The 23,939-nt window shown below is 39.3% G+C and overlaps 1 protein-coding gene across 4 annotated transcripts in view; it reads right to left on the bottom strand.

Moving 5' to 3' along the window:
• The window catches only part of pard3ab (par-3 family cell polarity regulator alpha, b), a 427,849-nt gene extending 405,966 nt beyond the window's left edge, over positions 1-21,883 (bottom strand). For 2 of the 4 annotated variants that reach the window (XM_061979076.2, XM_061979077.2), the window contains exon 1: positions 21,470-21,883. In XM_061979076.2, coding sequence (XP_061835060.1) covers positions 21,470-21,589 — 120 coding nt within the window. In that variant the 5' untranslated portion in view covers positions 21,590-21,883. The remainder of the gene's footprint in view (positions 1-21,469) is intronic. The other 2 variants (XM_061979075.2, XM_061979078.2) reach the window with 2 other exon arrangements.
• Positions 21,884-23,939: the final 2,056 nt, after the last annotated feature.

The raw sequence follows: 23,939 nt of genomic DNA, 5'->3' as shown, positions 1-23,939 counted from the left end.
GGAAATATGGAAGCGAGTCATCCAGACGTGCCCGTGTTTCTCCTTACGCTTGTGGTAATCACACATGAATACCTTAAGAGAAAGCGATTGCAGCTATTTGGGATACAACACTTCTCAGACGGCAAGAGAACTTTCCAATGTCCGGGTCAGCTGTGATTCTACTTACCGAAAAACTTTGTGCATTTGTCGAAGGAGAGACAACGAGAATGCGGGCTCCCGTGGATGTGATAAAAAAGGTAGCGTGTGCTTTGTATTACCTGGCCGTGGAGGGAAGACTACGGAAAACGGTGAATGCTTTTGGACTGGGAAAAGCAGACTGTATCAGTTATTGTCCGCCATGTATGTTGTGGACTCAGCGTCTAGTTCCAGAGTATATAAAGTCACCAAAAACTAATGGACAATGAAAGTGAAGGCAAAAGAGTGAGGAGTGTCCTTACCAAATATCTAGATCCCTAGTTTGATTGATGTAAAATGTTCTTTATCACATTGTTTACTTTTAACATGTCCATTAAAGATTTGATTAATTTATGATGTCTCAGGTGTGATTCACTACAATAGGGCCCCAAAGCACACTGGATTCCAGTTAATTGAAATACCACAACTAGAGATGTCCGATACCGATATTATCGGCCGATAAATGCTTTAAAATGTAATATCGGAAATTATCGGTATCAAAAAGTAAAATGTATGACTTTTTAAAACGCCACTGTACAGAGTGGTACACGGACGTAGGGAGAAGTTCAGAGTGCCAATAAACCTTAAAGGCACTGCCTTTGCATGCCGGCCCAATCACATAATATCTACGACTTTTCAAACACACACAAGTGAATGCAAATCATACTTGGTCAACAGCAATACAGGTCACACTGAGGGTGGCCGTATAAACAACTTTAACACTGTTACAAATATGCGCCACACTGTGAACCCACACCAAACAAGAAAGACAAACACATTTCGTGAGAACATCCGCACCGTAACACAACATAAACACAACAGAACAAATACCCAGAACCCCTTGCAGCACTAACTTCTCCGGGACGCTACAATATACACTCCCCGCTACCCCCTACCCACCCCCCCACCCCCACCTCATCCCCGCGCCCCCCAACCCCACCCACCTCAACCTCCTCATGCTCACTTTGTGACTTCAATAATAAATATGGCAGTGCCATGTTGGCATTTTTTTCCATAACTTGAGTTGATTTATCTTGGAAAACCTTGTTACATTGTTTAATGCATCCAGCGGGGCATCACAACAAAATTAGGCATAATAACGTGTTAATTCCACGACTGTATATATCGGTATCAGTTGATATCGGAATCGGTAATTAAGAGTTGGACAATATCGGAATATCGGCAAAAAAGCCATTATCGGACATCTCTAATTGCAACACTGGATATTGTTCAGATAAGTTACATTTAAGAACTTGCACACAAAGCAACACTGGAGGTGACTATGACGTATGCATTTTCCGTGCATGCGTATTAGGTCGCGTAGCGCCGGCGGACGGAGGGGGCGGGGGTCTTAAACGGTGGCATTGTTGTGTGTGGACAGGGATAAGGTTAGGTGTGATTTAGTGTAAACAGGGCCTTAAACAGCTGGAGAGCTACTGGTTGGAGACCCTGCTTAAAGGTCATAGCACGGACACACTGATGGGACTACACATGTTTATCTTTTCAGGCACTTGGATTGGCCTTCAAACACAATCCCTGCACTTTTCCACTGTGGTTCTTCCCAGGTCAAACATGCAATAGACCTCCCACACACTGTACAGCCATCATTGTGAAATAATAGACTTGATTCAGAGCGTCCATGAGGCACCATGTTGTCCTTAAAGAGAGTGATTCATGGCAGGGATCAGTACAAGCGCTTCTTTCTTGGAAGCAGCAGAAATACATAACACTGGGCTTTGTAAGATCCGTGTTCACTATGACAGAACGCCGATGATGACCCAGATCCGCTTTGTAGAACGTTCCCTATTTGAATGTCAAAGCTGCCGAGGAGCAGAGTTTCAATGTGCAGAGATCACTTACTTTAAAAAACAACGATTTGTCTCATGGCTTTTTCAAGTGAGGCTACCATGAATTGATTAAAGTGGACCCCGACTTAAAGGGGAACATTATCACAATTTCAGAATGGTTAAAACCATAAAAAATCAGTTCCCAGTGGCTTATTATATTTTTCGAAGTTTTTTTCAAAATTTTACCCATCAAGCAATATCCCTAAAAAAAGCTTCAAAGTGCCCGATTTTAACCACACGTCCATTTTCCTGTGACGTCACATAGTGAAGCCAACACAAACAAACATGGCGGAAAGAACAGCAAGCTATAGCGACATTAGCACGGATTCAGACTCGGATTTCAGCGGCTTAAGCGATTCAACAGATTACGCATGTATTGAAACGGATGGTTGTAGTGTGGAGGCAGGTAGCGAAAACGAAATTGAAGAAGAAACTGAAGCTATTGAGCCACATCGGTTTGAACCGTATGCAAGCGAAACCAACAAAAACGACACGACAGGCAGTGACACGGGAGAAAGCGAGGACGAATTAGGCGATCGCCTTCTAACAAACGATTGGTATGTGTTTGTTTGGCATTAAAGGAAACTAACAAATATGAACTAGGTTTACATCATATTAAATACATTTGGCAACAACATGCACTTTGAGAGTGCAGACAGCCCAATTTTCATCAATTAATATATTCTGTAGACATACCCTCATCCGCGCTCTTTTCCTGAAAGCTGATCTGTCCAGTTTTGGAGTTGATGTCAGCAGGCCAGGGAAGCTAGGGTCAATAGGGGGTTTAGCTCGCTCGTCTGCGGGAACAAACTGCCGCCATTGCTTGCCGTGCTACTGAGGTCCTTTGTCCCTGAATTGCTCAGACACTCAGGCAGATTCAATGGGGGTCTGGCGGCAGATTTCTTTGACTTTATCGTTGGAAATGCATCTACTTTGAGTGTCGCAGGATATCCACACATTCTTGCCATCTCTGTCGTAGCATAGCTTTCGTCGGTAAAGTGTGCGGAACAAACGTCCAATTTCTTGCCACTTTCGCATCTTTGGGCCACTGGTGCAACTTGAATCCGTCCCTGTCCGTGTTGTTACAACCTCCGACAACACACCGATGAGGCATGATGTCTCCAAGGTACGGAAAACAGTCGAAAAAACGGAAAATAACAGAGCTGATTTGACTCGGTGTTTGAGAAAATGGCGGATTGCTTCCCGTTGTGACGTCACAACGCTCCGAGAGCGGATATTAGAAAGGCGTTTAATTCGCCAAAATTCACCCATTTAGAGTTCGGAAATCGGTTAAAAAAATATATGATCTTTTTCTGAAACATCAAGGTATATATTGACGCTTACATAGGTCTGGTGATAATGTTCCCCTTTAAACAAGTTGAAAAACGTATTCGGGTGTTACCATTTAGTGGTCAATTGTACGGAATATGTACTGTAGTGTGCAATCTACTAATAAAAGTTTCAATCAATCAGTCTCAGGGCCAGGTGATGTTTTTAGCCATTGTTTTGCTTCCCGGGCACAGTCAGGATCATCAGGGAAGCGCTTATGCTGCATTGAGCTGGTTTTAGTAGCAGCAATCTCTGCTGACAGACTAGTGAACCGGAACATCATCCGAGCTCACGACACAACACGGGCCACCTCTCGACTACCATGATTCCGCCGTGCCACTCAAATCACACTTTAGGAATGGACAACGCAACAACGTTGAGACCGGGGGTCTAGACCGCATGTGACTCTTTAGCGCTCCCCGAGTGGCTCCTTGGAGCTTTTTCAATAATGTAAGAAAATGGAAATGATGGGAAAAATATATTTTTTTTGTTTTAATATGGTTTCTGTAGGAGAACATTAGGGCTGCGAATCTTTGGGTGTCCCACGATTCGATTCAATATTGATTCTTGGGGTCACGATTCGATTAGAAATCGATTTTTTTCGATTCAACGCGATTCTCGATTCAAAAACGATATTTTTCCGATTCAAAACGATTCTCGATTGATTCAATACATGGGATTTCAGCAGGATCTACCCCAGTCTGCTGACATGCAAGCAGAGTAGTAGATTTTTGTAAAAAGCTTTTATAATTGTAAAGGACAATGTTTTATCAACCGATTACAATAATGTAAATTTGTTTTAACTATTAAATGAACCAAAAATATGACTTATTTTATCTTTGTGAAAATATTGGACACAGTGTGTTGTCAAGCTTATGAGATGCGATGCAATTGTAAGCCACTGTGACACTATTGTTCTTTTTTTTATAAATGTCTAATGATAATGTCAATGAGGGATTTTTAATCACTGCTATGTTGAAATTGTTACTAATATTTATACTGTTGTTGATAACATTGGCGTTGTTAGGCCTATTTTAGGGGGGCTCAAGCCCCCCTAAAATATTCTTAAGCCCCCCCTAAATAATTTTGTGTTTTTTTGTTGTTTTTTTACAAATAAATGCCGACATATTCATTATAAAGTGGCCCAAATATGAGTTTAAATAAATAATCATATAACCTGTTATTATTCACTCAGTTTCCCCTCACTTCGTAGCGTAAGGTAGAGAGCCCCTTTCGTGCGTCGGTATCCAATCCATTCCACTTGTTCATATAGAAAATGCCCACATCACTCAAATTCCAGCCCGCATTTTCTCTGCGACCTTCCTTGCGGTCCTGCAGGTGTACGAAGCACATTATCTTCCTTTACAATGAGTGAAGTTTTGTGTTTCTTGTAGAATCTATATAAAGTAATATACATAAGCCTATTGTTAAAATAATGAAAAAAACATAATTAAATATATTTGTTTTATTGTATTGTTACATTAATAGCTGTTTTATTATTATAGGATGGCTTGTTAAACATTTAATAGGATTTTCAGAGGGAGGAAAAACCAAGACATTTAATATAAAATGTAAAATGAATAAATACATGAAAAGAAAAAAAAAAAAAATGGTTAAAAGCCATCGTCCCGGGGAGCATTTCATTTCGTCCCGTGCATTTAAAAAAAATAATAATAATAACAATGAATAATTTCTAAGTCTTTGTTAGCCGTTTGTGAAGTTTTGTGCTCGTGCGTAACATTCGCTCGCATCCTGTGCATCTCCTGGGGGCAAAGCCCCCCCTGTCCTTAAAAGCTAGTGACGCCCCTGGTTGATAATATTAATTTTTGTTTCACTACTTTTGGATTGTTGTCGTGTTTTGTCTCCTCAATTACTCTGTTTATTGCAGTTCTGAGTGTTGCTGGGTCGGTTTTGGTTATGGAATTGGATTGCATTGTTATGGTATTGATGTGTATTGTTTTGTTGGATTGATTACTAAAAAAAATAAAAAAATAAAAATAAATTAAAAAATATATATATATTTTTGAAAAATTAGAATCGATACTGCATCGTACAACGTGAGAATGGCGATTTGGATTCGAATCGATTTTTTCCCACACCCCTAGAGGACATACATGACACAAATTGTTAGAAATCCCACTGTTTATAAAAAAACATGCTTCAATAATGAGTGTATACAGCGTCCTACTAATTTAGGTGGTCCTTAAACTCACCGTAGTTTGTTTACATGTACAACTTTCTGTGACGCCGTCACAGAAAGACGTGTTTTATGCCACTCCTTTGTCTCATTTTGTCCACCAAACGTTTTATGCTGTGCGTGAATGCACAAAGTCGAACTTTGTTGATGTTATTGACTTGTTGGAGTGCTAATCAGGCATATTTGGTCACTGCATGACCGCAAGCTAATCGATGTTAACATGCTATGCCGGCTTGCTGTATCTACATATTGCAACATTACGCCTTGTTTGTAGCTATATTTGAGCTAATTTAAATTCCCTCACGTATGTCCTCTGTGTATTTAATTTATATTTGCATGTCTCATGACACAATATCCGTATGTAATATTGACTGCATTTCTGATTATGTTTTAGGCCACAGCAAACGTTACCCAGCTTGCAAAGATTGTAATAAATCCATTAGAAGAAGACAGCTTGTCGTTTCCTTTAACTTGGACACACACATCTAAACCTTTGGCCATTCTAAGACAGTCATTTCCAGGAGTTATCTCACCCTCTGAGAAACCTCCGTTTTACTACTGTTCTCCAATGTTGTAAAAATGGGTAGAATAAATATTACATTTCAACATTTCTGTCGACGAAGATTTGCATCAGCCTGCAACACAGTCATATTGATAGTAGGCTATTATAGCCAATATAGACACTTACATCTAGAGATGTCCGATAATGGCTTTTTTGCCGATATTCCGATAATGTCCAACTCTTAATTACCGATACCGATATCAATTGATACCGATATATACAGTGGTGGAATTAACACATTATTATGCCTAATTTTGTTGTGATGCCCCGCTGGATGCATTAAACAATGTAACAAGGTTTTCCAAAATAAATCAACCCAAGTTATGGAAAAAAATGCCAACATGGCACTGCCATATTTATTATTGAAGTCACAAAATGCATTATTTTTTTTAACATGAGGTGGCGACTTGTCCAGGGTGTACCCCGCCTTCCGCCCGATTGTAGCTGAGATAGGCTCCAGCGCCCCCCCGCGACCCCAAAGGGAATAAGCGGTAGAAAATGGATGGATGGATGCCTCAAAACAGCAGCTTGGAATTTGGGACATGCTCGCCATGAGAGAGCATGAGGAGGTTGTGGTGGGCGGGGGTGTATATTGCAGCGTCCCGGAAGAATTAGTGCTGCAAGGGGTTCTGGGTTCTTGTTCTGTTGTGTTTATGTTGTGTTACGGTTCTCCCGAAATGTGTTTGTCATTCTTGTTTGGTGTGGGTTCACAGTGTGGCGCATATTTGTAACAGTGTTAAAGTTGTTTATACGGCCACCCTCAGTGTGACCTGTATGGCTGTTGACCAAGTATGCTTGCATTCACTTGTGTGTGTGTGTGTGTGTGTGTGTGTGTGTGTGTGTGTGAAAAGCCGTAGATATTATGTGATTGGGCCGGCACGCAAAGGCAGTGCCTTTAAGGTTTATTGGCGCTCTGTACTTCTCCCTACGTCCGTGTACACAGCGGTGTTTTAAAAAGTCATAAATTTTACTTTTTGAAACAGATACTGATAATTCTGAAACAGATACCGATAATTTTCGATATTACATATTAAAGCATTTTTCGGACATCTCTACTTACATCATGTGTTGCCTTCATTATAAGACTTATAAATAAGGCTTTTCAATTTTTTGCGGCTCCAGGCAGATTTATTTTTTTGTAGTTTTGGTCCAATATGGCTCCTTTAACATTTTGGGTTGCCGACCCCTGGTTTAGACTATTGGTTGATGGATGAGAGAATAGAGTTATTAACAAGAATACTGATGATTTTTGCCAAATGACACAATATTTATTCCTCATCATCATGTACCATTTCATCTATCAAACTCACCGTTTTCAGGAGAACGCACATAAAGACTATAAACCACTACAAAGACTGAAATATATGAAACTAACCAGACACTTGTTCATTTTTATACACAATAATAACTAGAAAACTTGTGGGCGGTAAAACAAAAAGCAGCGTTGAACAGGCCATCCAAACCCACACAAATCAGGGTTGATGCAAGTCGTTGGCCCCAAAGGATGTAATACTCACAGCAGTTAAGTGGTACTGTCATAAATTGAAGAAGGGACAAATACATCTCCTCAGGTTGTTACTGACTTTAAGTAGTCGAGTTACTTGGGTTTTATGAAGCATATCGAGTCATCAAAGGCTTCTCCCACATCTTTTTGGACAGCCTGAAATCCTTCACAATTCATGATCGCTCGTTAGGGATTTGTGGCCTAAAATCTATATGATATATTGCAGTCTATATATTACGATATATTATTTGGTACACATCAATGATAATAGAACCATTGCAAAATGCGTTACAAAGGGTCCTAATTTGGCTGCTGACATGTGCAGTAACATATTACATCCAATTCCTGTTGTATTATTTTATCAAAACTATAATTAATCTACTTGTTAATTTACAATTAATATTTGGTTTTCTGTTTCTGATTCTATCTACACTTCTGTTAAAATGTAGTAAACACTTATTCTTCTGTTGTTTGATACTTTACATTAGTTTTGGGTGATAATACAAAGTTGGGTATTGATCCAATACCAAGTAGATACAGGGACAGTATTGGCCATACCAATGTTACTGAAACTTACATTTTTCAATATCTTTTAATGATTGATCATATCATCCTCATTAAATTCAGATAACACAGGATGGCGGTGTAACAATATCACTAAATAATTTAAATTAAGACCTACTATTGGCTCTGATTTAAATCCTTTGCTTTTTGCCCTTAAAGCTCATGTGCCCAGGAACTTATTTCCTAAGTTGTTAAAGGGGAACATTATCACCAGACCTATGTAAGCGTCAATATATACCTTGATGTTGCAGAAAAAAGACCATATATTTTTTTAACCGATTTCCGAACTCTAAATGGGTGAATTTCGGCGAATTAAACGCCTTTCTATTATTCGCTCTCGGAGCGATGACGTCACAGGGAAGCAATCCGCCATTTTCTCACTTTCGTCGGTGTGTTGTCGGAGGGTGTAACAACACGAACAGGGACGGATTCAAGTTGCACCAGTGGCCCAAAGATGCGAAAGTGGCAAGAAATTGGACGAAATTTGTTCAAAATACGAGGCTGTGGGGAAAGCCGACGAAATGGTCAGTCGTTTGTTCCGCACACTTTACCGACGAAAGCTATGCTACGACAGAGATGGCAAGAATGTGTGGATATCCTGCGACACTCAAAGCAGATGCTGACATCAACTCCAAAACTGGACAGATCAGCTTTGAGGAAAAGAGAGCGGATGAGGGTATGTCTACAGAATATATTAATTGATGAAAACTTTATTCATTACTCGCGGTTTTACGTAAATTATTATACATACGGGAAGCAATCCGCCATTTTCTCAAACACCGAGTCAAATCAGCTCTGTTATTTTCCGTTTTTTCGACTGTTTTCCGTACCTTGGAGACATCATGCCTCGTCGGTGTGTTGTTGGAGGGTGTAACAACACGAACAGGGACGGATTCAAGTTGCACCAGTGGCCCAAAGATGCAAAAGTGGCAAGAAATTGGACGTTTGTTCCGCACACTTTACCGACGAAAGCTATGCTACGACAGAGATGGTAAGAATGTGTGGATATCCTGCGACACTCAGAGCAGATGCATTTCCAACGATAAAGTCAAAGAAATCTGCCGCCAGACCCCCATTGAATCTGCCGGAGTGTGTGAGAAATTCAGGGACAAAGGACCTCGGTAGCACGGCAAGCAATGGCGGCAGTTTGTTCCCGCAGACGAGCGAGCTAAACCCCCTGGATGTCTTGGCTCACACCGTTCCTTATGCCACCGAAGATGATCAAGAGAAGAATAGCGACCCTAGCTTCCCTGGTCTGTTGACATCAACTCCAAAACTGGACAGATCAGCTTTCAGGAAAAGAGAACGGATGAGGGTATGTCTACAGAATATATTAATTGATGAAAATTGGGCTGTCTGCACTCTCAAAGTGCATGTTGTTGCCAAATGTATTTCATATGCTGTAAACCTAGCTCATAGTTGTTAGTTTCCTTTAATGCCAAACAAACACATACCAATCGTTGGTTAGAAGGCGATCGCCGAATTCGTCCTCGCTTTCTCCCGCGTCGCTGGCTGTTGTGTCGTTTTCGTCGGTTTTGCTTGCATACGGTTCAAACCGATATGGCTCAATAGCTTCAGTTTCTTCTTCAATTTCGTTTTCGCTACCTGCCTCCACACTACAACCATCCATTTCAATACATTCGTAATCTGTTGAATCGCTTAAGCCGCTGAAATATGAGTCTGAATCCGAGCTAATGTCGCTATAGCTTGCTGTTCTATCCGCCATGTTTGTTTGTATTGGCATCACTATGTGACGTCACAGGAAAATGGACGGGTGTATATAACGATGGTTAAAAACAGGCACTTTGAAGCTTTTTTTAGGGATATTGCGTGATGGGTAAAATTTTGAAAAAAAACTTAAAAAAATAAAATAAGCCACTGGGAACTGATTTTTAATGGTTTTAACCCTTCTGAAATTGTGATAATGTTCCTTTTTAAACAAAAATAAAAGCAAAGAAATGGTGATAGTAAAAAATATCGATCGAACCACTGTGGTATCAACCTGATACTATACTACTACGTATTGTCACGGTCGATATTTGGATCAATTTGCCCACATTGTTTAAATTCAAAAGCTCTAGCGTGCAGTTCGTGGTTAGCGAGGGATATAACGATATCAACATTTTATCACACGGTTAGTGTGACCAGTTATCATGGTTATATTATTATTGTTGAATGTCCTCAAAAAGTAGTTATGCATACACCAGGGTTTCCGCTACATGTACTTGATCATGGTGGTCTACCACTACAAAATAAAAGCCACCACACCTTAAAAATTTGAATTTTTTTTTACGTGAAAACAAGTAAAAGTAATATATTGTATGAATGGCTGTATAGTAGCGTAATACCGTATTTCCTTGAATTGCCACCGGGTATATATTATCCGCATGCCTCGTTTTACCGCCGGGTCAAACTTTTTCGCTAAATAATTAGCGCATACTTAGAATTACTGCCGGGTCAAACTTGTTTAGCAAAATAGTTAGCGCATGTCTCGTTTTACCGCCGGGTCAAACTCGTTTCGCAGAATAATTAGCATATGCCTCGTTTTACCGCCGGGTCAAACTCGTTTCGCAGAATAATTAGCATATGCCTCGTTTTACCGCCGAGTCAAACTTGTCACGTCACGAGTGACACTTCACCTTTCAAGGCATCATTTTCCAAAATGGAGGACGCTAATTTCAATAATTTAAAATCGCGTGAAGGGAAGAAGATAAAGAGCTATTCAGTAGGATTTAAGGTCCAAGCTATTGAATATGCTAAAAAGAACAGTAAAATGTTTTTATTAATATAGCTGCGTGTGTCAAATATGAGTCATTAAATGACTCCCGCCTCATGGTGGTAGAGGGCGCTATAGTGATCCCAGGAATCATTCTTGCGACTACTCAGCTGCAGAAGAAGTGACAACAACAGTTTTCTAAACTGGACTTTCAATCTAAGCAAGAGGTAATAATTAAAGGAAGATCTCCATCGAGACAGAGAGACTTTTAAAACTGAAGAAAGATAAAGAAGACTTCTATAAACAAGTTATCAATGCTTTTGTTCAGACGGAGCGGCGCATGGACTTCATTTATAAGTAAAAGGTAAGACCATAATAACGTTTTTTTTATTAAATGTCCTTTTCATGATGGTATCTTTATCCATCCATCCATTTTCTACCGCTTATTCCCTTTGGGGTCGCGGGGGGGCGCTGGAGCCTATCTCAGGTACAATCGGGCGGAAAGCGGGCTACACCCTGGACAAGTCGCCACCTCATCGCAGGGCCAACACAGATAGACAGACAACATTCACACTCACATCCACACACTAGGGCCAATTTAGTGTTGCCAATCAACTTATCCCCAGGTGCATGTCTTTGGAGGTGGGAGGAAGCCGGAGCACCCGGAGGGAACCCACGCAGTCACGGGGAGAACATGCAAACTCCACACAGAAAGATCCCGAGCCCGGGATTGAACCCAAGACTACTCAGGACCTTCGTATTGTGAGGCAGATGCACTAACCCCTCTCCCACCGTGAAGCCCATGGTATCTTTATATCACACTCAAATTTATAAGCGCTTGCCTAAATTTACCGCATGCCTTTGGTAAGCGCCGGAGTGATAAGAGGTTTTAAAATAATAACCGCCCCGGCGCTAATTCAAGGAAATACGGTATATCTGGGGGCTCTTATCATTTTATGGCTGTTATAGCGGCTGTTTGCATCTTGCTCAGTTACATTTTTAAAAGCGAAAAATAAAACAAAAACACCAGCGGAAAGCTTATGTTACCATATGTCCACACATACGCGCGGGGAGTGTGCACACATTCAAAAGCAGTCCAAGAGAGGCAACGAACAATTTACAGCAGAAATGGACCAAAAGGAATCGCCTGACCCTCATGAATTCATAATTTACAGAGGACGACTTTCTGACTGTCCGACATTGCGGACAAAAGTCTGACCTTTTATGAACAATCTGGTACACTTAACTTTTAAAATCATATCGTTTTGTAATAAAATTGCTTTGGATTTCATTTACTTACTTTTTTAGTAGAAAAACTGTGATTTAATATTGTCTGTTTATTTACATGGCATCAATGTAGAACTATACTAAACCACTCGTCGTCAGTCTGATTTGTATAAACTACCTGAACTATAAAAAGCGGTGGAATGCAAACCACATACTAGGGCTGCACGATTTTGAGAAAAAACCTAATTGCGATTTTTCTCTCCAAAATTGCGATTAAATTTGCAATTTTGTATACATAAAAATGCACAAAACTGCTAAAATAGTGAGTGAAAGAAGACGTTACGGTACTTTGAGACTGTCAACATATTTTTGTCTCAAAGTGCCAGACATTAAAACAATATACAATCATTTACTTACAGACAGATTCAAAGCTTTTGTCTACATCATGCTCTTTTTTTTAATAACTAACAAAAGTGTTTATAATGTAATCATAATATATACCGGTACTAGTAATGCAAATAACCATTTAAAAGGATATCAACTTTTATTTCTCATTACTGTAGAATTGTCTACCATTGTACTGTGATTGGAATGTAAATAACTTTTTCCTAAACAAACAAAAAAATAAATGGACTCATTTCTGTAGGCAAAAATGTACTGTATTTTTCGGAGTATAAGTCGCACCGGAGTATAAGTCGCACCTGCCGAAAATGCATAATAAAGAAGGAAAAAAACATATATAAATCGCACTGGAGCCCGGCCAAACTATGAAAAAAAACTGCGACTTATAGTCCGAAAATTACGGTAGATATTAAACATCTTAGAGTGCAGTTGTTTCCCAATTGGATAAATTAGATCGGACGTCGTCTTGTTTATTGTTATCATATGATCACGACGGTACATTCAGTCAAAATTCCTAGGAGAAGTTCGACAAAGTTCAACACCTGGTTTTTGCCTAAAATTAAGGATAGATATCGGGAAAAAAAAATTCTAACAACCATCATGATTGACGTTTCCATCATGTTTCATGTCAATCTGTGAAGCTGGTGACAAGTTTTTTTTTTCTTGCACCACCATCACTCAGTTCTTTGGCAATAACGACAACAATAGTAATCATAATAATAATTTAAAAAAATAAATCAATGCCACGCTGCCTCATCTACCTCCAAATGTCATCTCCATCAGACGTCTGTACAGAGAACCTCGCATTACCAGCCCAGACACCTGATATCCCCGCCACAGCCTTCGAAAAGCATCGAACCGGATCGTGATGTTAATAAAGAGAGGATGCTCTGGTGAAACCACCAGAGCTCTTTACCGCTGCAGACTCATCTTTTACACTCACTCGGACAAGCTGGAATGTATTGGTGGATCATTAATGGAACCAAAAAAAAAATGGCCACACTTTCCTCATCCCTCTCATTCCTCAGGTATGAGAAAATTCTGGATGTGACAAGCAAGCGGGTTGTTGTTTTTTCTGGAAGCATTCCTGTGTAATGACAGGGGAAGTTACAGTACAAGGCGCTCCACATAAACACAGCAGGAAACACCCAGCCTAAATATTAGTAACTTCTGCATGTTCTGTGTTCTACGGTCAGCATAAAAGTGCATAGAAAGGGTATTTGAGTGGACGTGTTGCTACGTAGCAGATGAAATCAAAGTAAGCTTTTCTAGAGATTTGCGTGTATTTTATTTCTGAAAACAAATTATCAGGAATGTCAACCACAATTTAAAGATCAACAAACCTACAATGACACTTGCACTGATCTGGCGGCCTGCTCGGCTGAATAATTGAAAGGAGACAACTTCTGGGTAAAAAAAAAAGTCAAACGTAGCACACTCTTGTGTTAGTATTTTATCCATGAGGAGCTTCTCCAAAGTCTTAAAAAAATAAATGTGTCTCTGTTACAGCTCAAGTTTTAAATTGTGCTTCATAAACGTTTGCCCATTGCAAAATACATAGGAACTATTTAAAAAAATTCATGTTTTTCAACATACAATATTAGATGCAAAAACAACACAACAACATAATGATATTTGACAGATACAGTACAGGTGTCTGAACATGGCAAAACTATGATTCTCTATGTCAGTGGTTCTCAACCTTTTTTCAGTGATGTACCCCCTGTGAACATTTTTTTAATTCAAGTACCCCCTAATCAGAGCAAAGCATTTTTGGTTGAAAAAAAGAGATAAAGAAGTAAAATACAACACTTTGTCATCAGTTTCTGATTTATTAAATTGTATAACAGTGCAAAGTATTGCTCATTTGTAGTAGTCTTTCTTGAACTATTTGGAAAAAAAAGATATAAAAATAACTAAAAACTTGTTGAAAAATAAACAAGTGATTCAATTATAAATAAAGATTTCTACACATAGAAGTAATCATCAACTTAAAGTGCCCTCTTTGGGGATTGTAATAGAGATCCATCTGGATTCATGAACTTAATTCTAAACATTTCTTCACAAAAAAAGAAATCTTTAACATCAATATTTATGGAACATGTCCACAAAAAATCTAGCTGTCAACACTGAATATTGCATTGTTGCATTGTAATGAATGGAATAGCCTACTTGATTTGATGTTCAGTTTATGAACTTACATTCATATTTTGTTGAAGTATTATTCAATAAATATATTTATAAAAGGATTTTTGAATTATTGCTATTTTTAGAATATTTTTTAAAAATCTCACGTACCCCTTGGCATACCTTCAAGTACCCCCAGAGGTACGCGTACCCCCATTTGAGAACCACTGCTCTATGTGACTCCTACATTTGTGCCAAATGTGAAGACCGAATCAGATCCAGATTAAACAGTGCTTGACATTAAAGCTTCTGATTCTGACCATGCAAAAACAGTACATATTTTCTTCAAATCTAAAAATGATTTGACTGAAACCGTTGTATCCATAAAAACTAAATAATTGTATTGTTGTGGGAGGGTGCAGGAGCCTAAGGGACAAACGGTAGAAAATGGATGGACGGATGAATTTGTATTGTCAGTGGCCTAGTGGTTAGAGTGTCCGCCCTGAGCAATGTTCCCTCTAATTTTTCATGTGTGTGAGCAAACGCAAAAACTCCCTGAGCATTCAGTGGAGCCCATGTGAGCAACATCAGACGTGCACACTGTGGCTACACCAGCAGCACACCTGTCCCAAACAACAAGTTCAATCTCCATCCATCCATCAATTTTCTACCGCTTGTCCCTTTCGGGGTCGCTGGAGCCTATCTCAGCTGCATTCGGACGGAAGGCGGGGTACACCCTGGACAAGTCCCCACTTCATCGCAGGGCCAACACAGATAGACAGACAACATTCTCTTATTATTATAATCAAATGGCAGCAGTCATTACCATGAGGTTATTTTCTAATATAAGTGTTTAGGCCCACTTACAATGACAATAATAAAAAATATTGTTTTTCATGAACTGTGTACTTGTATTGTTTGTCTGGGTGGAGGTCCTGCTTTGGAAATAATTTGTACCCCTTTCAGACATTGCATTTAGTTCCCATTAAAACATTCACATGTTGCACAATGAGATGTAAGCAAGGGATCATGTGTACATTCCTGCAACTTCCAGTTTGTAAAAAAACATTTTTATAAGTATTTATTTAATATACTAACAGCATTTCATGATTAATATTAATAAATTAAGATTCCTAATAAATGACACTAGAATAAGCACACATTTGATTGGTAAATCATAGTGTAACGACCTGGAATGACACTTTATGTGTGGTGTTGGAGTTGTCCGACTTTTTGTGTGGCTGTAAACGCATCACTGGCTAAGTGCCATATGTGTGTGTGTTGGCGCAAGTGAGAAAGAGCGAGTGGCTGCTGTTGATATAACAAAGTTGCTTTTGGTCTGATTTGTACTGCAGAAAATAACCAGTTTTGCTAGATATCATTTTTTTTTACTAATGTTTTGGTGATGTGTTTATGGCCGACAACAAAGAGTTTTGCTCAGTAAAGTGATCGATGGAATTCATGTCCTCAAAGCGTCTCGACAGACGTTACAATATTTGAACAATGATGACGAAAACTGTTTTCTCTGTCGTGTCGAAAATTGTTATGCGCTTATTTTTTTTATTTGATTTTGTGCGTGGCATAGATTTGCCGTGCGCAATTGCACAGGCGCGCACCTTAGAGGGAACATTGGTTGTGAGTTAAATCCCCCGGCCGAGGCATACCAAAGACTATAAAAATGGGACCCATTACCTCCCTGCTTGGCACTCAGCTTCAGAGGTTTGAATTGGGGGTTAAATCACCAAAATGATTCCCGGGCGCGGCCTCCTCACTGCTCACTGCTCCCCTCACCTCCCAGGGGGTGAACAAGGGGATGGGTCAAATGCAGAGGATAATTCCACCAAACCTAGTGTGTGTGTGACAATCATTGGTACTTTAACTTTTATATACATACAATGTAAAAAACTATGAAATACATTTCATTATTCTATTTTATTATATTGTTATGGTCTACTAGTGAGATCTACTAGTCAATTTCTAATCCACACTGGTTTATCCAATGTGTGGACAACGGTCTAGTAATGTGTTTGTTTACATAAGTGTAAAATGGACTGTTATTCGCAAACAGAAAGTGCGTTAAACAACACTGTTGCGTCACTTCCGGCCGCAGTCGCTACTTTTCTGCAAGTTTAACAACATCTGCTTAATAAAATCACTCAAATAATATCGCGATGAAGCGTGACTTAAATACAGCGTGGGTATAGTTTTTTGAAGCACAATAAATGTCCATCTCTCTTTTTAGCGAACAACTTGTTGCTAAGGACGCTAGCTTAGCCGTTAGCTTCGCCCCGTAACCATCGTCTTCTTTCAGTGGAATTATGTCAAAATGTGGTTGAAACAGTCGTCGGAGACGCATCATTTGTTTGGTTAAAAGTAGTTAACGGTGTCCAGCAAGCACACGGCGAGCAATAATGGAGCTGAAACATCTGGTCGGACACCCGGCGGACGACGAGCAGCAAGCCAGCCGACGGACAGTGTGGGCGGCCGTGCGAGGACAGCATGACCCGGTGCTAAAACATTTTTCTGCATAGAATCCATCCATCCATCTTCTACCATTTATTGTTTAATGAGACACACTTGCACCTAAATTACATTTTCACACTTTAATTCAAAGTTTGAGGACAAGAAACGTCCAAACGTCCCCTTACCAATGCAACTGCATTATAGATGCCTGAACATCATTTTATTTGTATTGTCTTTTTATAGTTTGCAACCTACTGACCGTTTTTGAAAGTAAAACATGTTTTTGTAAAGTTTGGATTTCGACTAAATATTTAAAACACATCATCCATATTAACACAACTCATTACTGTATTGTAAGAAAACTGTTTCAGATCAAAACATCATTTCTGAACTAGTTTTCTCATTACTTGAACTAAATGAAGTCTTGGATATAGTAAATATTTTCTTATCTTGTCTCAAGTACAAAATCATTACGTTTTAACCTTTTATCATTATTTTTCAGATACTGTATATTTGGAGGTAAAATAAAAGAACCAAAACATGATGTTCTTTTTAGACTATAAATAAGTTTGACTACAAAGGGAGACGTAAGTCATCAATTGCAAACCTGACCTCACTTTAAAGATACTAAATCATCAATCTTTGGACTACAAATCAACATTTTTAGACAACATGCAATCATTTTGACAAAGTAAATCATACTTTTAAGTTCTCTTTGAAAGCCTTCCACGTCATTAAAAAGTAATAACTTCATACTATAACTTCATGGTTATGTTTGAGAGCTTTTTTCCCCCAGAGTAGATCTTCATTTGACAAGTGTTTGCCTTACTTTGAGAAACTAAACTAAGGCATCTTCTCTTTCTACAACAACAAATTACAAGTAAACGTTGGTACGTCCTTATTCGATTACTTTTTTAAATGATTCCAAACGCTCTACTGGGTGTAAACCGGTGATTAAGGGCTAATAGGTCAACGCATAGGTGCTGATCCCGAGGGATTGATGACAACTTTTAATCTTTATAATCATTTTTGAAAAATCAATCTTGTAGTTAATTTTGTGGCGAGTTCGGTCCGTTTTGCAAAATAATAAAGCCACAAATCATATGGGCTATTAACTTGGCTGAACGTCAATTTTTTGTTTTAATACACACACACCGAGCACCCACTGGCATAAATGTAGATCGGCGCCTATGCGTGTCCTATCATTAGAAGACATTACCACATCTTTTGAGACAGTAAATGGTTATTTTATTCATGTCTTGACTCATCAAACCCATAGTTGGTATTTGGAGCTTGTGAGTCATAAATGATGTTGTTTAGCAGCAGGATGTTCATACGTCTTTATACGCAGAATTATTAACTAATGAAGCTCATCTCGCATCAACTAAACACTTAACTGAAGTCACAGGATAATAAATAAACATCAAACTATATATATATATATATATATATATATATATATATATATACATACAGTACAGGCCAAAAGTTTGGACACACCTTCTCCTCATTCAATGGGTTTTCTTTATTATTTTCATGACTATTTACATTGTAGATTGTCACTGAAGGCATCAAAACCATAAATGAACACCTGTGGAGTTATGTACTTAACAAAAAAAAAGGTGAAATAACTGAAAACTTATTTTTTATTCTAGTTTCTTCAAAATAGCCACCCTTTGCTCGGATTACTGCTTTGCACACTCTTGGCATTCTCTCGATGAGCTTCGAGCACACCTGTGACGTGAAAACCATTTCAGGTGACTGCCTCTTGAAGCTCGTCGAGAGAATGCCAAGAGTGTGCGAATAAGTAATCAGAGCAAAGGGTGGCTATTTTGACGAAACTGTACTCCGGCTTCTTCCCACCTCCAAAGACATGCACCTGGGGATAGGTTGATTGGCAACACTAAATGGGCCCTAGTGTGTGAATGTGAGTGTGAATGTTTTCTGTCTATCTGTGTTGGCCCTGTGATGAGATGGCGACTTGTCCAGGGAGTACCCCGCCTTCCGCCCGAATGCAGCTGAGACCCCCCGCAACCCCAAAAGGGACAAGCGGTAAAAATGGATGGATGGATAGAATATAAAACGTGTTTCAGTTATTTCCCCTTTTTTTGTTAAGTACATAACTCCACATGTGTTCATTCATAGTTTTGATGCCTTCAGTGACAATCTACAATGGAAATAGTCATGAAAATAAAGAAAACACATTGAATGAAAAGGTGTGTCCAACCTTTTGGCCTATACTGTATATACACATCCATCCATCCATTTTCTACCGCTTATTCCCTTCGAAGTCGCAGGGGGCGCTGGAGTCTCTCTCAGCTACAATCAGGCGGAAGGCGGGGTACACCCTGGACAAGTCGCCCCCTCATCACAGGGCCAACACAGATAGACAGACAACATTCACACTCACATTCACACACCAGGGCACTGGTTCTTAACCTGGGTTCAATCGAACCCTAGGGGTTCGGTGAGTCGGACTCAGGGATTCGACGGAGCCTCCGCCGCGGAGGTCAAGACACATCCGACTCATCGTGTAAATAAAAACTTCTCCCTATCGGCGTATTATGGATACCCCCAAACAATGTTCCCTCTAATTTTCCATCTGCTTGAGCAAACGCAAAAACTCCTTGAGCATTCAGTGGAGCACATGTGAGCGACATCAGACGTGCACATGCACTGTGGCCACACCAGCAGCACACAAGTCCCAAACCTGACTAAATAACAAGTTAAATGTTTTATTATTATAATCATTATAGTCATTATAATCCAATAGATTATTTTTTAATATAAGTGTTTTGGCCCACTTACAATGACAATAACAAAAAATATTGTTTTTCATGAGCTGTGTACTAGTATTGCATGTCTGGGTGGGGGTCCTGCTTTGGAAATAATTTGTACCCCTTTCAGATGTCGCATTTAGTTCCCACTAAAACATTCACATGTTGCACAATGAGATGTAAACATGGGATCATGTGTACATTCCTGTAACTTTCTGTTTGCCAAATATATCTTTTAGTATTTCTTTAATATAATAACATCATTTCATGATTAATATTTACAAATTAAGATTAAATTAAGAAAAAACATTTTATTTTTCACTAAAGAAGGGTTCGGTGAATGCGCATATGAAACTGGTGGGGTTCGGTACCTCCAACAAGGTTAAGAACCACTGCACTAGGGCCAATTGAGTGTTGCCAATCAACCTATCCCCAGGTGCATGTCTTTGGAGGTGGGAGGAAGCCGGAGTACCCGGAGGGAACCCACGCAGTCACGGGGAGGACATGCAAACTCCACACAGAAAGATCCCGAGCGCAGGAGCGAACCCAGGACCTTCATATTGTGAGGCAGACGCACTAACCCCTCTGCCACCATGCTGCCAGTATATACACATATACATAGCACGGTGGCACAGGAGTTAGTGCATGTGCCTCACAATACGAAGGCCCTGAGTAGTCCTGGGTTAAATTCCGGGGTCGGGATCTTTCTGTGTGGAGTTTGCATGTTCTCCCCGTGACTGCGTGGGTTCCCTCAGGGTACTCCGACTTCCTCCCACCTCCAAAAACATGCACCTGGGGATAGGTTGATTGGCAACACCAAATTGGCCATAGTGTGTGAATGTGAGTGTGAATGTTGTCTGTCTATCTGTGTTGGCCCTGTGATGAGGTGGCGACTTGTCCGGGGTGTACCTCGCCTTCCGCCCGATTGTAGCTGAGATAGGCTCCAGCACCCCCCGCGACCCCAAAAGGGACAAGCGGTAGAAAATGGATGGATGGCATATATATATACACAAATACATATACATATATATACATACACATAAAAATATACATATATATATATACATACACACACATATGGTATATATACATACACACACACACAGTATACATAAAAACACACACACAAATGCTAACTTGCTATCCTAGCCGGCTAACATCTGCTGGATAGTTTCCCCCAGACTTTCACAGTGAGTCCAACTTTGCATATTCAGTGCAAAGAGTTCCATAGAACCTGACATCTCAGAACAGATGATAGGATACAACTAGCTCCAAGTTATGACTTGCCAGTGTAGTAGGGAGGTTTTGCACGCACACACACGCACACGCACACGCACACACACTTGGGAGGAAGCACAATGGCGCTGCCCCCTTTCTTTACAGCATTTTGGCGTCCACGGTAACAAGGACTCCACAAAAGTGCAGCATGCAAAGATCGTAAAAATAGCGAGATGGACTTTGTGATTGTTTGCAATATTGCGTGCACCGGGATGCAAACAAGCACAGAGCCATGCTGGTTGTTGTGTATGTGCACAGAATGCATGCACGAGTTGTTGTTGTTGTTGTTGTTGTTGTCTTACCTTGGCGATGGCCTTCTTGTACCTCATGACAGCCTGCTGCACGAGCGCGCGCACTCGGATGCTGCCGTCCCCGCACGGCACGACCACGCGCGTCCGGCCAAAACACACCGTGACTTTCATGGCGCGCTCGTCCGACTGCCCCGTCCACTGTAGCGAGTCCACAGGCGCAGCGAAGACCGCGAAGAGCCCACCAGCGGGCCACAAGAAGCATGAGGGTGTGCGGCGAGCGATGGCGGGGGGTTCGATTCCCGCTATTCCACAGTCGGGGCGTCTTTCCGCCTCCCCCCGCAGGACGACATTGTTAGCTGACCACCTGTTTAGCTTCTCTGCCGCTTTACTTGCTCAGGCGCGCTCCCGGAGACTCCCTTTGCTCGTGGCCGGCGGCCTGCTGCGTTCAAGAACACGCGGAAATTACCCCTTTGGACTTTTCATTTCTTGTATTTCGTTTCGAACTCAACCGATCATCATATTGGAGATTACTTTTCAGGTTACTTCAAACAGTATTTGGGGTAATATAAAAGATAATCTACATTGAAGATACTTTTAAACATACTAACACTACTACAAACAAAAGAGTCATGGAGGAGCTGGGGGACAAGAAGGACAAGCGGTAGGAAATGGATGGATGGATTGTGTCCGGCCTCATCACACTTTTCCCAATCATATTTACATAATTACCTAATACTAAACGTACTAGTATACACAAAAAAATTGTTGGGTTAAAAAACAACACCATTCTAACCCAAATGCTGGTTCATTAAAGTTATTTTAACTCAACATTTTGGGTTAATTTTTTCAACCCAACTATTGGGTTGAATTATTTTAACCCAAAAGTTGAGTTATGCTAACTCAATGTTGGGTTATGTTAATGAGATTAATCCATAATAAAATGCCTTCAAGAATTTATAGTTATTTTTAATATATATAAAAAAAAAGCATTTTACCCAAAAATGCGTTACTCGTTGAAAAACAACCCAAAAATGGTTTATAATTTTGAAAACCCAGAAATTTAGTTAAAATAATACCCTTAAAACAAAACTGTTGGGTTAAAAAAGAAACCCAATTTTAACCCAACTGCTGGTTCAGAAAAGGACGAACCCCTTATTTGAGTTATTTTAACTCAACATTTTGGGTTAATTTTTTCACCCCAACTTTTGCCTTGAAATATTTAACCAAAAAGTTGAGTTGTACTAACATAATGTTAATTCATAATAAAATTCCCTTCAAGAAAAAAAGTAACTTTTTAATAAAAATTTAAAAAAGCGTTTTACCCAAAAATGCGTTACTCGTTGAAAAACAACCCAAAAATGGTTCATAATTTTGAAAACCCAGAAATTTAGTTAAAATAATACCCTTAAAACAAAAATGTTGGGTTAAAAAAGAAACCCAATTTTAACCCAACTGCTGGTTCAGAAAAGGACGAACCCCTTATTTGAGTTATTTTAACTCAACATTTTGGGTTAATTTTTTCACCCCAACTTTTGCCTTGAAATATTTAACCAAAAAGTTGAGTTGTACTAACTCAATGTTGGGTGATTGTAAATAATGTTAATCCATAATAAAATTCCCTTCAAGAAAAAAAGTAACTTTTTAATAAAAATTTAAAAAAGCGTTTTACCCAAAAATGCGTTACTCGTTGAAAAACAACCCAAAAATGGTTCATAATTTTGAAAACCCAGAAATTTAGTTGAAATAATATCCTTAAAACAAAAATGTTGGGTTAAAAAAGAAACCCAATTTTAACCCAACTGCTGGCTCAGAAAAGGACTAACCCCTTATTTGACTTATTTTAAGTCAACATTTTGGGTTAATTTTTTCAACCCAAATTTTGCCTTGAATTATTTAACCAAAAAAAAAAAAAAGTTGTGCTAACTCAATGTTGGGTGATTGTAAATAATGTTAATCCATAATAAAATCCCCTTCAAGAAAAAAAGTAACTTTTTAAATAAAAAAAAAAAGCGTTTTACCCAAAAATGCGTTACTCGTTGAAAAACAACCCAAAAATGGTTCATAATTTTGAAAACCCATAAATTGAGTTAAAATAATACCCTTAAAATAAGAATGTTGGGTTAAAAAAGAAACCCAATTTTAACCCAACTGCTAGTTCAGAAAAGGACGAACCCCTTATTTGAGTTATTTTAACTCAACATTTTGGGTTAATTTTTTTCAACCCAACTTTTGCATTGATTTATTTAACCACAAAGTTGAGTTATGATAACTTAATGTTGGGTTATTCCCCACCAAACTATTGGGTTGAATTATTTCACCCAAATGTTGAGTTATGCTTACTCAATGTTGGGTGATTGTAAATAATGTTAATGAGATTAATCCATAATAAAATTCCCTTCAAGAAAAAAGTAACTTTTTAATTAAAAAAAAAGAAGCATTTTACTCAAAAATGTGTTACTTGTTGAAAAACAACCCAAAAATGGTTCATAATTTTGAAAACCCATACATTGAGTTAAAATAA

The sequence above is a fragment of the Nerophis lumbriciformis genome, linkage group LG19, assembly GCF_033978685.3.
Source record: "Nerophis lumbriciformis linkage group LG19, RoL_Nlum_v2.1, whole genome shotgun sequence".
NCBI lineage: Eukaryota > Metazoa > Chordata > Actinopteri > Syngnathiformes > Syngnathidae > Nerophis > Nerophis lumbriciformis.
This window is presented reverse-complemented; position numbering and strand designations above follow the sequence as displayed.